The 15,312-nt window shown below is 42.7% G+C and overlaps 2 protein-coding genes across 3 annotated transcripts in view; one reads left to right on the top strand and one right to left on the bottom strand.

Moving 5' to 3' along the window:
* Positions 1-3,886, bottom strand: part of Ttpa (alpha tocopherol transfer protein) — a 24,264-nt gene extending 20,378 nt beyond the window's left edge. The window contains exon 1 of one of the 2 annotated variants that reach the window (XM_055603262.1): positions 3,601-3,886. In XM_055603262.1, coding sequence (XP_055459237.1) covers positions 3,601-3,804 — 204 coding nt within the window. In that variant the 5' untranslated portion in view covers positions 3,805-3,886. The remainder of the gene's footprint in view (positions 1-3,600) is intronic. The other variant, XM_055603261.1, reaches the window with a different exon arrangement.
* Positions 1-15,312, top strand: part of LOC129673470 (EKC/KEOPS complex subunit Lage3-like) — a 74,424-nt gene that overhangs the window by 29,975 nt on the left and 29,137 nt on the right. The window lies entirely within an intron of this gene.

The raw sequence follows: 15,312 nt of genomic DNA, 5'->3' as shown, positions 1-15,312 counted from the left end.
TATATATATATATATATATATATATATATATATATATATATATATATGTGTGTGTGTGTGTGTGTGTGTGTGTGTGTGTGTGTGTGTGTATACATACATATATACATATATATACACATATATATATAAATACATAAGTACATATGTATATATGTGTGGACATATATGTGTGTATACATATATACACGTGTGTTGTCTATCATGCTCTTCACTGACTAACTCTTCCTAGAAAGCCCACTCCACATACAGTAGTTGAATTACATTTCTGCCATCTTTTCTGGTGGAGAGACGAGGGTTTGGAACAGGATTTCAATGTGTGACCCTCACTCTATAGACTAGGCTGGCCTCAAACTCACAGAAATACACCTGCCTCTGCCTTTTGAATGCTCTATAAAAAGGCATGTCTCCCCACAGTTGGGTTTTCATTCTTCCGTCTTAACACCTGACCATAGGTGTTAAACTTCAAGATGAGTCTTGAGGGAACAAACTCCATCCAAACCATCCCAGCTTATGACAGAAATGTAAGAAACGGGACAGTTCAGTCATTGCAAACATGTAGCTATTTTCATGCTCACTGATCTGACCTGAAGGAGCCAGGGCAGTCTTCCAGCAGCACAGGCTCTGCTGTGCTTCAACCAAATTCAAAGCCCTCTATCACTGCTATCTGAGTGCCAATGAGTTACTCTATGTCTTAATTTCTTGTAAAAAATGAAAAAGTACCTAGCATATTGGCTAGTAAGGCTAGAAAATATTCATTTGTCACATCTTCAAAAACCAGAATAATGAAAAATTCCATTATAATTGAGGGAATTGTCGATTTTTTTTTCTACAAAACTTTGTACCATAAACAAGCGAGTTCTGCAGTGGTAAATGCAGAAAAAATAAAATAAAATAAGAATAAGTTGCAAAGCTTTGCCCTTTCCCCTTTCCTTTCCAGTTGGCAGACAAGACAGAGAGGTCACAAACAGAAACTTGGATTCTGTCCCATGGACTCAGACACAGTCCGAATAGGCAATTCATTGTGGTCTGTGGAATGGAAACCATTCAATAAAAAAAAAAAAAAATACAAGAAACATTCACATTCCCACAGTGGTCATAGACAGATTCTGTCTCCATCTGCTTACCCATAACTGTTTAAAAAGCAGCTAAGGCCAACAACTCATAGGTTTTATTATTAAGTATCTCTATTCGGATCTCTAAGGACTATGAGTCCTTATATTACAGGGACTGCATTTTCACATTCAGTGGCTGCAAAGCGCACACTAGTGCATTCATTGATTGCTGTTGAGACTCTTCATACCTAGAATGCACAGGTAAAGGATAATTTAATCTCTAACATCAAAATAATCTCAATAAATTGAAATCAACATTAAAATAGACAACCAATTCATTTCTAAAGAAAAGTTTGGATAGAAGCATTTCTACACAGGCTGGGGATGTAACTCGGTCCTAGTGTTCTGACCTGCTAAGTACATGGCATTGGGTTCAGTCTCCAGCTCAGAAAAAGAAAGAAAAGGGGGAGGAGGAGAGAAGAGAAGGGAAGTAAAGGAAAAAGTCTTAGAGTACCTCCAAAACAAAGGCTAGAGGTGTGATGCAGTAGAATCCTGTTTACCCAGCAAAACTTGGGTTCAGTTCCACAAGAGAAATACAGTAGTCCTATAAAAAGCAAACTACCACAGGAGTGGCAGCATTTGTTCAAGATCGTGAGGCTCTACAGGAAAGAAAAGAAAGAAGAAAGAAAGAAAAGAAAGAAAGGAAGGAAGGAAGGAAGGAAGGAAGGAAGAAAGAAAGAAAGAAAGAAAGAAAGAAAGAAAGAAAGAAAGAAAGAAAGAAAGAAAGAAAAAAAGAAAGAAAGAAAGAAAAAGGAAAAAGGAAGCAACAGTGAAAAGATGGAGAAAGATCATTTCACCAGCTTCATGGCTGTGGTATATATGGCAAGACTTAGTCTTGACAAAGGCACAGTTAACTTGCTAACCTTCTGATACACTCCTGTCACCAGCAAACAAAACACAAATGAAACTCAAGAGCAAAGAACAATCAATACATTCAATTATATTTAAACATTCTAGTTATTTCAGAAAGGACATAGTTTAAATATCAGATAGGCTGTAAGCTAGGACAGGCATAATTTCTTTGATGTAAATATGTATTTTTGAAGAAAAAATATGTCAAAAATGTAACTGGAAAATTAGTTTTAGATATCTAAAATATGGTTAACCTCACTAATAACAATATTGATGTATATTATAAAAAAAACTTTCTCATCTAGCAGGTATATATCATATTTGGTAAGGCAATATACATAATAATACGGAGAAGACACCTATATGCAGTGCACACTTTATCAGAGTAGAAAACATAGTGAAAACTCCCTGCAAAGCTGTTGCATTCCTCAACCCTGAAAATATGAGCATCACACTTCTGCACGTGATGGATTTGTGCAGTACAGATGCATAAGGATATGTTCCTATTTGTGTATAAGGATGAAGTGTAAACCCAGGCTAGGATGCAGTCGGTGAGAGAAAACATGCACCTGCCGATGGCAGGTTTTGTACTGCTAGGCAGAATGTGGGTGGAAAAAAGGAAGGAGAGAAACGCTAAATGAAGGGATGAATGGCAAACATGGCAGAACTGGGGGTCCCCACCCCCGAATGAAGGAAGGCATGAGCAGTGAGCATGGGCCTGACGCACCTGGTACTGATCTCGACTGCACAAACATGGAACTGATTGGACACATTGATTGTAATATCTCCATCTTGTGGGCTAAGAGCAGCTCAACAAAGACTAGAATGCATGTGCACGTGCTCACACGACGTGGCTCTGAGCAACAGCCGGTGAGAAAAGCCAACAACACAAACAACCTCTCGCACCATTTCCAACAGGCAGTATGACGCTCCTGGTTACTCAGCTGCCAACTCAAGGTTGTGCTGGGAATGCTTTTGTTCCTTTTAGAAAATTTCCTTGAAAATTTTCAACTGCTTTGTATTGTTTGTGTTGCTTTTGCAATAAACTGGGGCACGCTGGAATTCTGCACCCTAGTATTTTCCCATGGAGAAAGGTCTAGGTCAGGTCCTTCAGCTGACCCGCTGACCACTCAGTGCCAGGCACAGAGCTGTGCACATCTTGTTCTAACCGTTACAGGTTAATGTGCAATTCTTGGAACTACTGTCATGTCCTCACAGTTACTGAACAGATAAGGACTTGGAGCCCTAGAGGGTCAAACTCAAGGTTGCACCTCTCTGGCCCCAGGGCCAGTGTGTTCGCAGTGTTGTGAATACCTGAAGCACAAAATAGCCCATCCTGCCCTGGATTTCAAACTTGCCAAGCTGCCTGACTATACTGGCATTTAGATCTATTAACATAGGTTTTTTTCAAGATTTCCTCGGGTGTCCATTTCGTCCTTTTCTGACCACACTTGGAGTTGTCTTCTCAGGTGTGTCAAGGCTGAACTCACTTTCTTTAATCTCGGGCTCTGTACTAGTCCACGCAGGGTTCAGCGCGGGCCACCGGGCTCTGGGCGCATTGGCAGCCACATTGCCACGCTCGGCGGGAGTGGAACCCGAGCTCACCGAGGTCTGCGGGAACCCTGTGCGCACTCACCCGCCAGGCCAGGTCCAGATCGAAATCCCGGGCGCGCAGGAAGCGCAGCAAGAAGGCGTCGGTGAGTGGCTGTGGGGTTTGCGGGACGCCCGCCTCCTGCGCCCGGCGCCTGAGCTCGGCCAGGCCGGGCTGTAGCAGAGGCGAGTGATCGGGCAGCGCGTTGAGTTGCGTCCCGGTCACTGGCCCCGGTCGCATCTCTGCCATGCCCCCGCGCCGCCGCGTTTTCAGGGTGGCACGGGGAACATCGTGGGCGCAGAGCCACCCTCCGCCCCCACCGTGGCCGCCGCCCCAAGCACACTCACCGGGGCAGCCTCGATCTCCCGTGCCCCGGGGTTGCAAGGGCCACGGCGCCCTCTTAAAGGACCCACGTGGTGCTCTAGGGTGCTGATCACCGCAGCAGGAGCCAGCCCCAGTTAAGGAAAGTCACTGGTGTGGAAAGTCGAGAATGTGAACTCAAAAAGCTACTTGGAATGTTTATAAGGAGGCTGCCAGAGGACCTTTCTCGCTCGTTCCTCGTTGCCTTCCCCCTCCCCGCCTTATTCCATTTTGGAATCACGAAGTTGTAAAGAGCCTTTAAACTGCCATTTAATAGCCGGGCGGCAGACACTGTAGTAGCCATCCTCCCTCCTGCTTCCTTACGCTGAGCTTAGGCCATCTCCAAGGATTCAAGGAGACACCTTTGGCAGTCTCCCTGCTCCTCCCCTCCTTGCTTCCATCCTGGAAAATGCTTCCCCGATCTTGGCATCCAGCTCTGTGAAAGTCATAAACAAATAAAAGGGGAAGGGGTTGAGGAGGGAACACACGGTAACTGTGTGAGTTTAGACTTCACCACCTGTCCGAGTCAAAATCTTTAAGTGGTAGAATCTGAAGAATGTCTGGTGAAGAGGATGGCAGAGATAACTCAGAAATCTGAAGGTGCATGACTACTTTTTCCTTCATCTCCACCCATTGAAATTATCCTAGACTTGTACTGCCACCTAGACAGAAGAGAGTCCATAAAACTGAAGCTAATTCCTCTTAAGTGAGCAGTGCATGCTCACAAAACGCCGGTCTTGTCAAGTGAAACCAGGCCAGTGCCTTTAAGGAACCTGAACACGAATGTCTCATGCAGTGGTTCCTGGGGGGAGACCCTGTTCCGATTATTGGGGTATTCTCAGAACAAAACAAAACTCTTGCCTTGGTGAGGTTTTTACTTTTGTGTGGGCTGGGGATCAATCAGAGATAAATCAGTAAACACAGTGTAGGAGAACATGATGCCAACAACTGGAAACAAGGGATAAGGCAGGTAATGTGCTGTGATGTAGTATGAACTTCTGAGACAGCTCGCTGGGGATGTTTGGGGTTCCGGGGCTACAAGCCTTGACTTCTAAGCTGAGCAGGAGATAGAACAGTATTAAAGAACCAGAATCCGTGCAGGGGTTCTAGATTATCTCCATGCATGGTCTTTGGAAGTTTGGCTATGAATCTCAGCCTCTGCTTTGATACCCTGCTGGATAGAGTCCACCCTAGTAATGGGAACAGGGACTGTCTCTGACATGAACTCATTGGCTGGCTCTTTGATCACCTCCCTCTGAGGGGGAGCAGCCTTACCAAGCCACAGAGGAAGACAATGTAGCTAGTCCTGATGAGACCTTTTAGGGTAGGGTCAGATGGAAGGGGAGGAGGACCTCCCCTATCAGTGGACTAGGGGAGGGCCATAGGGGGAAAAGAGGGAAGGAGGGTGGGATTGGGAGGGGATGAGGGAGGGGCTACAGCTGGGATACAAAGTGAATAAACTGTAATTAATAAAAAATAAATTAATTTTTTAAAAAAGGAAAAGAATCAGACTCCAATCAGGAAACTAAGTCTCAAACCCTGGCTGAGATGCTTACTTAACTTATCAAAGTGGTCCTGACCCCTAGCTTCTCCTCCCTACCTGTCAACAGGGTATGGCTGCTATACACCTCCCTACCCTGTCCCACACTCTCCAGCCCAGGGTCTGGGCACCTTCCCCTAGAGGCTTTTTGTTGTTGTTGTTGTTGTTGTTGTTGTTGTATCTAAAACTCTAGACCACTCTCCTTTTTAACCCCATCAGTGTATTGGAGTAGGTGGGTCAATCTTATTAGGTTCTACCACACTCTGGGTTCTTCTGGTTTCTTCTTACTCGTGTTGTTAAAGTGTTCCCCTTTCTCCTGCATGTCCAGTAAGTAGTATTTTAGATCCAGAAGTTTGATTTTGCCTCAATCTTAGTTTTTTTTTGAAATTACAAAGCACTTTAATTATAAGATTAAGAAATACCTGTTCCTGAGGATCTTTTTTTTTCAGAGCTGATCAATATTTTTATTTTACAATCATTAATGTTGAGAATGACACTTTGCATAAATAAAAGATAAACATGCAGAAATGTTATCTTTATCTTTTATTTATGCAAAGTGCCATTCTCAACATTAATGACAACATTAATTAAATGTTGTCTGAAAAAAAAAGATCCTCAGGAACAGGTATTTCTTAATCTTATAATTAAAGTGCTTTTTAAATCGGTTAGAAAAAAAAAAGTGGGGAATACCCTTGAACTCATTGGCACAGGAGACAACTTCCTGAACAGAACACCAACAGCACAGGCTCTAAGAGCAACAATCAATAAATGGGACCTCATGAAACTGAAAAGCTTCTGTAAAGCAAAGGACACCATCATCAAAACAAAACGACTGCATACAGACTGGGAAAGAATCTTCACCAACCCTTTATCTGACAGAGGGCTAATATCCAGTATATATAAAGAACTAAAGAAGCTGGAAAGCAGCAAACCAAGTAATCCAATTAAAAAATGGGGAACAGAGCTAAACAGAGAACTTTATGTAGAGGAATAGCGAATGGCAGAGAAACACTCAATCTTAGTTTTATTGGAAGTAGTGAAGAGATTTCTCTCTGCATCACAAGGCGATTCATAGTGTCTTTGCTGTCCCATTATTTGATGTAGAAATATTAGTTCATTGGTATAGGTACCTTCACCTTATTCCATCCGTCTGAACGCTTCCAGGTCCATTACCAAAATGCAGGCTCATTTCTTTACTAGGAGTTACAAACGGTCATCTTTTGACTTGTCATTTTCTTATCATAAGGAAAGTTTTATACACAAAAACTTTCGTTTTTATTAACTAGTTTATCAACCTGGGATTCTGTTTTATAAGAAACATGAAATAAATATTGTATCTATTTTCATGAACGAACTGGCATTAGTTACTAAGGTTGATATTTATTCCCACCAATATACACATGTACCATCTAATTACTGAAAATCTGCTATAGACAGCATTTGTTCAAAAAAGGACTTGTAAATATATTCATAGGAGATTTGATTGTTAGATTTAATAATGAGAATGTCCATCGATAATGGGAGAGGTATAGAAACTGTGGTGTTTTCATACAGTAGAGCACTGTATGTAAAGCAGCAAACTAATGCAGTAGGGCAGCATTTTTCAAATGAAAGTCAGTGAAGAAGATGGGCATCATTTCTTCAGTAACAAAATAGGCAGAACTTTGTGTCCTAGAAACCTGGAGAGTGGTAACCTGGGATTAGGTAGTCACCTGAAGGGGACAATAGGAGGCTCCTATTCCTTCTCATTCCTGCTAGATTGTCAGTTTCTTATGGAGAGAAATATAAATAGAACTTATTCATAGGAAAATTCACGATTAGTCCATATTAATTTAATGGAAGGTTTCCAAGTCAGACTTAAGATTGTGGTGTTTTCATTTTGTACCACCTTTTGATGGCATAATCAATCATTTGTTTTAATCACAAAATTTAGATGTAATAGCTTAAAAGTCATAATATCAATAATCCAATAAAATGATAGAATACTTCTGAAGAACTTTTTGTACCACACCTTTTGCCCTTAGAATTTATGCAGATAAAAACTGATTTCCCCAGATTACCTAACATGCCTGTAAAACTCACCAGCCTTTGAGAACCATCTTCACCAACATTAATCATCTGACCTGTTGTTATGTATCAAGTTACTGGTCCTCACTAGACTGAGCATCATTCTGGCTCCTGGAGACAGTCAAGTGCCTGAAATTCATTCTTGGCTTAACCCTAACATGCCAGGATGTCAAAAATGGTGATTCCTGCAATTCACATTTCAAGGAAGAGCCCTCATCTCAGCAGCCTATATGTCCTTCAAAGGGGAAGATTCCTTCCTTCAGCACAAGTGGGTGTGGAGTGGCGGGAGCCAAGTAGTCTTTGCCTCTGCAGCTCCTCTCCTTCCTGCTGCCTTGTCCTCTGCCTAAGAAGTGATTGGTGACAGCTTATAGAGAGGGGTCAGAGCTGCAGAGGAATTGTGATTTAAATGCTGTTCGAGCTTATGAAGTGCAGTCTCTACCTCTAGCTTCCTTCAGCCTGCTGTGCGTGCACGTGGTCCTGAGAACATCCTGCTCTACATCTCTGCCTGTATCACCTATGAGGCCTTTGCCTGGTGTGGCCTCTGGTACCCTGGAGCAAAGCCAGGCTTTGAAACTAAAACCATCTTAGTATCCAGCGGGGTTTCTGCTCAGAACCTAGGAAGGAAGGAGCCTAATGACTTGGGTTGTTGCTGAGCTCCTTCTCCTCAGCTCTTCCACTCACACTGTTCTACCTCTGTTCTGCAATCTGCTGTTGCGCTCTCCCTCTCTGCCTCAGTCTTGCTGGGAAGCAGAGGGTCTGCTGCAGAGCTTTTCCTCTAAGGCTAAGATTCCTATCACTGGATATAATTGCTGCCCCGTGATGCCACATCCCTGTAAAAATGTCTTAGAAAAACATTCCTGATCAAGTGTTTTGCCCCACTGGCTGAAGCAGGCAAACTCTTCAAGAAATGGAGTCAGGTAAAGTCTGCCTTGTATGCTGCTGTGCATCAGAGGAATAAAGTGAATCTCCTCCAAAAGAAAAAGAAAGGAAAAGATAACGAAACGTGACAAAGCCATAAAATATGTAGATAGTAGTAACATCTCTTAGAGCCGCTTAGAACTGCTATAATAATTCCGTACTTTTTGATACTGCACTTACCAAGGTCAAGTGTTACCAACATCTGCTTAAAATGCTGGGTGACACTGACAATTTCCGCATGGAGAGTTGGTCTCTTCAGTAAAAGAGTGGTAGTAAAGAATGATTGTTCAAGGTTCTCATGCATGTGTTACCTTTGTCACACAGTTACCCTTATAATTACAGCACAGTAAATATGTTATACTCAACTGTTATTGTTTAGGTTTCCAGTTAGCAGCAGGCTGACAGGTTTGGTGGAAGTCAAAAGCTACAGTTTGGGTTCAGGAAGATGGGTTAGCTTGTTACGGTGCCACCGCCAAGCCTAATTACATGAGTGTGATCCTGATGACCATACAGTAGGACAAAACAAAGTTCAGACTCCAGAAACTTGTCTCTAACTTTCACACATATGCTTTGGCACACGAACACATGCACCCATACACCAAAATAAATGAATAAAATGGAAAAAAAGTTATACACTTTAGAGGTATATGTGTTGGTGCTTTTAATCCCTATCTTTCAAGTCACTGTTCAGCTACTTATATTCTTTCCCTTTCATCAAAAGGTGACATAATATTTTTACCTTCATTTTAATTTTATATGGATAGCTTTGCCTGCATGTATGTCTTCACCACATGAGCACAGTGCCCTTAATAGCACTGTGGGTATTGGACCCCCTGGGACTTGCTTTAAGGATGGTTCTTAGTCACCATGTGAGTGCCAGGAACTGAACACAGGCCTCTGGAAGAACAGCTTATGCTTTTAACTGTTAAACCATCTCTCTGACTCCAATATGAGTGCTGTTAACATCTTACTATCACTTGTCAATCTTTAAGAGACTGTCTCAATTAGGGACCCAGAAAGAAGTAGACAACACATCCAAAGGGACCAGTTGGCTCGAGTTTACAGAGGGGGACAATTTAACAGATGTAGATAAAGAGATCACCAAGGGAGGATGGGACATAGCAGAGCCAACTGCAATGGGAATTACTAGTGCTGCGTACTTGAACAAGAAGGGGGATGACTGTGCAACCCAATGAGACCTAATGCATTAGGAGAGCACTGTCTCCAACTATAGCCCACTCCCCCATCTCACCCTGAGGTTATGCTTTTCACTATAATAACTTTCAGTTATTCTTATAAAGCATGTCAGGTCTTTATCTTTTCTTTGTACCTGTTCTTGTGAATATAGAGGAGGAGTAAGATTGCTATGCTATCCTGAGCAGAGTCCCCAATGCTTTTTTACTCTCTGCTTGCATTTCTGAAGTCATTATGTGGATGTGCCCATGTAGCCCATTGCAGGGTGATGATACCTGCAGCAGAGCCAAGTTCCCCAACTGAAGCTATTCCAGTTAAGAATCAGGTGATTCTTAGTCATGTGAATGAGCCAGACCAAATCAGCAGAGCCAATTAGCCAGTCTTAGCTGAGCTCAGAAACACAAGCAGTAAACCTATTGGAGCTGCCTCTTTTGCAACATCATGTTGGTCATAGGTAATGGATTCATTTGATCTAAGTTAGTATTCATGGCCACCTTCATCTGCTCTCCATTCCATGGTCCCTTTATTCTCTTCCAGCGACACAAAATTCTTTACCTGATGAGATACTCCAAATCTTTGCTTCTACTGGCTCCAGGCTTGAGGTGGTCCTGACGTTAGTGGGTGGAGCTTCCATTGATTCCTACCACAGAACGCAGGACTCCCTGGTGAACTTTCTAGGTCACAAACATAGTCTCTTGTCCCTATTGTGTAACAGAAAGTCTTTTCTGATTTCAAACAACCAGTCCTCTGTCCTGATGGCTAATTCAGAGGCTTCAGCTGAGTATTGGAAGTTTCAGTTTATTTATTGGAATAATAAATACACTGCATTCCTTGGCAAAATAATTTTTCTCTAGGGAATTAAGATCTCCAAACTTTCTAAGCCAAATCTTTGAGCTTAGTAAGTAAAAACATTTCTTTAAAAGGTTGTTAGATGACACACTAAGAGGGATGTGCTCACTTCTGCCTCCTGGGTAAATGGTGGGTGCTGAGGCAGCAAGCATTGACTATGTTTCTGTTATTTCTAGCTCTGTGGGACAACTCACCAACCAGCAGTATGTTCTTTCAAGTAGACGTGGAAGTGAGCCTTAGGCTGATTTTTCTCAATCTTTTCTAGTATCTAAGTTCCCTTCTTGCCTGCTACTATGACAAAATACCCCCAAAAAATAAATTAAGGAAGGAAAAGCTTATTTGGCCACCAGTTCAAGGGTACAGTCCATTATAATGAAGAGGTCAGGTCACAGGAGCTTAACATGGTAGTCAGAAAGCAGACTACCATGAGGGATGGTCTCTGGGGCTTAGTTTGCTTTTTCTTTTCCGTTGGTCCACCATTCAGAAAGGGATTTCCAACCTCAATGAACTTAATTGAGAAAATCTCTCACAGTCATGCTCAAGAGCTTACCTAATTTGATTAATACCCTCAAAGGCATATGTAGAGATTCTAGAATCTATCATGTTGACTCTCTAGTACTCATCACAGCTGGTTTCTAAGTCAGCAGCTGTGTTAACTGTTAGCCTGAGCCAGGTGTAGCCATTCTGTTATTCTTCTTGTGCCACAGAACAAATTTTATAATCAGGAAGTATATAGAGGAGACCACCCTGAAGACAAAGTATCTGTGGGGACTGCTTATGGATCTGTACTAGTTTCTCTGAAGCTACTGAAAAGTAAGACCCATATTAACAATGTTTCTGTAAGGACCTATCACTGTTCATCCCTGATGAAAGGTACTCACTCAAAGGATCAAAGGATCAAGGTTCAGGGGTGACTCCAGGAAACAGTGCCGTATTAGGGCTGAATGCTGGTTTATACTGAGGGCAAGTTAGGGAAGAGCCATATAAGAGTTGGTGGAAAGAAGTCCATGTTTTCTTTTGAGTGGTAAGCCCGATGTATATGCTGCTTTCCCACCGTAATTCACACTTCGTAACTGGATACATTGAGTATGCCCAGATAAAGAGAAATACTCACTTCCAGGATGGTAGTTTACTGGCTTGAAAGGAACAGCATCTTCTCGGTGAAGGCCTTGGTGGACTTTCAACTCCACCTGTCCTGTCCACTACAAATATAAACAGTATTCCTGTTCTGTGTTTGCCCAGTCAACAGGTACAGCTGCATATGTTTTCACCCATTGGCCTGATTGTCAGGCCTCTAGGACTGCTGCTTCCTTATTTGACCCAGCATTGGGCATTTCCTGAAAGTCATAGTAAATATGTTGTTCAGGCCTGATGTCTTTCAGCATTAAACAGATAGATTAATACAATCTGCCTCTGGAACATCTGCCTAATGGAAGATTTTTCCCTCACTCTCTCAGGACTAACCTGAAGGAGGGCAGTCATGCAACCATTGTCCATACCAATTGATGTCATTGTGTCTTGGTGTCATGTGTCTACTCAGAAACTCAGCCTCATGATTCCTTCCTCCATTTAACTAGTTACAGGACATCTTCATGATTCCCCAGGAATGAGTTTTGTGAGGGAGAACAAAGCAGTAGGAGGAAGTGCTTTGGGAATTTAGGCTCAATTAAATAAGTGGTCTGTGTTGTCCAACATGCCACAGCAGTGGTTCTTAATCTTCCTAGTAATGTGATCTTCTAATACAGTTCTTCATGTGGTGACCCCCAACCATAAAATTACTTTTGTTGCTACTTCCTAACTGCAATTTTGCTGCTATTATGAATTATAATGTAAATATTTGGGTTTTCTGATGGTCTTAGGCAATCCCTGTGAAAGGGTCGTTTGAACCCCAAAGAGGTGATGACCCACAGACTGAAAACTGCTGTGCTAGAGCCTAACACACTGTAGAATTTGTCTACAACAGCAAACAGTACAGGTTGGTGGACCAGATAAGGTGATAATAGTCAATACAGTACTGCAATTATTTCTTGTTCTGTGGCCACACTCTAACAAGGTCCAATGGCAAAGGAGGATCTAGTATGGTGTATGTTTGTGTGTGTGTGCTGTGATTTTGTTGTTGTTGTTGTGCAACTGTGCAGGGTTCGCTTGTTTGCTATGGCCTCACACAAAGGACTGAGGCAAAAGATTGAGGCAATCTTCCTTTCTCTGTCTCCCCATACTGAAATTATCAGCCTGCCCCACTATGTCCAACTATTTTTGAGATGGACCTGAGACGGATCTTGCTATGATACTTAGGCTGGTCTCAAACTCACTCATGAACTCAAGTTATCATCTTGCTACACTTTCTCAATGCTGGCAATACAGGTGTCCATCAGGCATGTCTGACTAAAAGCTGCAGTTATAAATGAAATGTTAAGGACAGGACAGGGTTTATCTGATATTAGATAAGGAGGAGGAGGAGGAGGAGGAGGAGGAGGAGGAGGAGGAGGAGGAAGAAGAAGAAGAAGAAGAAGAAGAAGAAGAAGAAGAAGAAGAAGAAGAAGAAGCCGCCACCTAGTGATTCTTTGAATGTTTAGATCATTCTAACACCATGCAGTGAATCAGAAGGCCAAACCTAGGACACCTAGTGCTAGAGCCTGAATCTACAGATAAGTCTTTTCCTGTACCAGGCCCCTTTGAACACTGTAACCTAAAAGCCGTGTGACTAATGGTTTACATGAAATGAGTAGGATCAAGAAGTGGTTTTGGATTTTGAATTTGCAAATTGTTGTGTTTGTCTGCTTTGTGTTAATACAACAAAAATATTGGAGGCAGCTAATTTATGAAAAGAAAAGAGTTTATTTAACTAACAGTTTTAGAGGACCAAAGTCTAAGTATGGATGTCCTCCTAACCACTGGCACTTACTTGGCCCCAGCAGAGGGCAGCACATGGTACCCCACAATAGCAGGAATATATATACGAACAAGGTGTCATAACTCAGACAGTAGCAGAAAAATAAAGAAGAGCTGGCTGGTTAGGACAGACTTGATCTTTGCCCAGTACTACTCTCATGAGAACTCAGTAGTTGTGAAGAACTATGTCTTCTGCCCAACAGCCTGAAGGTCCCCCATGAAGCCTTTCTACCTTATACACTGCCAGCCCTTTCACCAGTGTCCCTGGCAGGGAGAGGGCATTCATAAAACACCAAACATCTGAGATATTTTAAGGATGAAATCCAAGTGTAAACATGAAATTCATGTCTTTGTTTTCTCAGTGCCTGTGGAGGCCAGAGGTTCCGGATGCCCTGAAATTAGTGTCATGGGCAGTTAGGAGCTGCTTTTTGTGGCTACTGGGACCCACACATGGGCCCTCTGCAAGAGAAGCATGTGCTCTTAGCAGCCCTGAAACTCGCGTTTTTCATAAAACAGGCACAGCAAATCAGGAATATCTTACCAGGTGCCAGAAGGGAAATATTACTAATATAGCAAGTGTCTGAGCTAACTGGGATTTGCAATCCTTGGACATGCATTATCTTGTTGAAATACCCTGTTAAGTGAAGAGCATATGGCCTCCAATTAGCATGTACCAGTGGAAGAGTGTGTAGCTGTTACCATGCTCACCTCAGATACACACTCCACTCTGCTGTCTTCTCTGATATGAAGTCGATGACATTTCAAGCATAAGTGTTCATTCTTGTGTGTGTGTGTGTGTGTGAGAGAGAGAGAGAGAGAGAGAGTGTGTGTGTGTGTGTGTTTGGTGTTTCCATGTGGACATGCCTGTGGCTATGGTTGCATGTGCCCATATGTTTATATATGGAGGCCAGAGGTAAACTTCACATATCTTTCCCTAAATGATCTCCATTTTTTTTTTTTTTTTTTTTTTGGAGGCAAGGTCTTTCACAAACCTAGAGATCACCACTTTAGCAAGAGCTACTGGCCATTGCGATTCCACCTGTCTCCCTCCGACCACTGAGCTTACAAGCATGTCCCTGACATTTTGTGTGTCATATCTGAATTCAGGTTCTCATGTTTGCATAGTTTGCATAATAAACAAACATTCTACTCGAGGAACCATCTCCCCAAGTCCTAAAGCTGACCTCTATTGATTTTTTTTCAATGTGTTCTCCTGATCTCTGGCTCCTAGTGATGTTTGGTGAACAGAGGGCACTGGCTGGATATTTTGAGATCAGTCATTCTCTTGGCACTCTACCATAGGATCACAGATCAGATTGCTCCACTGCTGAATGCCACAGAAAATCCCCATTTTATAGCCATGATCTTGTTCTCGAGGTGTCCTTACCTACTCACCTGTTATCTATTTAAGACCATACTAGTTTGTGTGAACTGCTTTAACAAATGCCACCATGAGGTGGTTACACAACAGACCTTCAACCCTACAGTTCTGGAGAGAAACTCTGAAGCCTGTAGTCTCAGCCCTGGGTGGACAGGGAAGAGGATTACTGGGGCTTGCTGGCCAGGCAGTCGAGCAGAATCAGTGATCTCCAGATTCAGAAAGAGACTCTGTCTCAAAACTTAAGAAGACGAGTACAAGTGTGCACGTGCGCGCACGCGCGCGCACACACACACACACACACACACACACACACACACACGGTACAGATTTCTCCTGCAAGTCTGGTGCTCACTTTGGCTCTGTCCTGCACATGGGGGCAGGACCCTGGAGGCAAAGGATAGTGTTCAGTCTAAGGCTTGTTCTTGATCCTTTCTACTGAAATTACTTCCCCTCTGGGCCAGGAAAACAATAAGCTGATTCTTCCACATTCTAACTGCAATCATTCTCACTGTAGACTCTGAGTGGGGAGATGCCCATAGGATCATTCTGTTACCTA

This window comes from Psammomys obesus, unplaced genomic scaffold (assembly GCF_907164565.1).
Source record: "Psammomys obesus unplaced genomic scaffold, mPsaObe1.curated_primary_1811, whole genome shotgun sequence".
Taxonomy (NCBI): domain Eukaryota; kingdom Metazoa; phylum Chordata; class Mammalia; order Rodentia; family Muridae; genus Psammomys; species Psammomys obesus.
The sequence above is the reverse complement of the archived record's forward strand: the minus strand, read 5'-3'. Positions and strand labels throughout refer to the sequence as shown.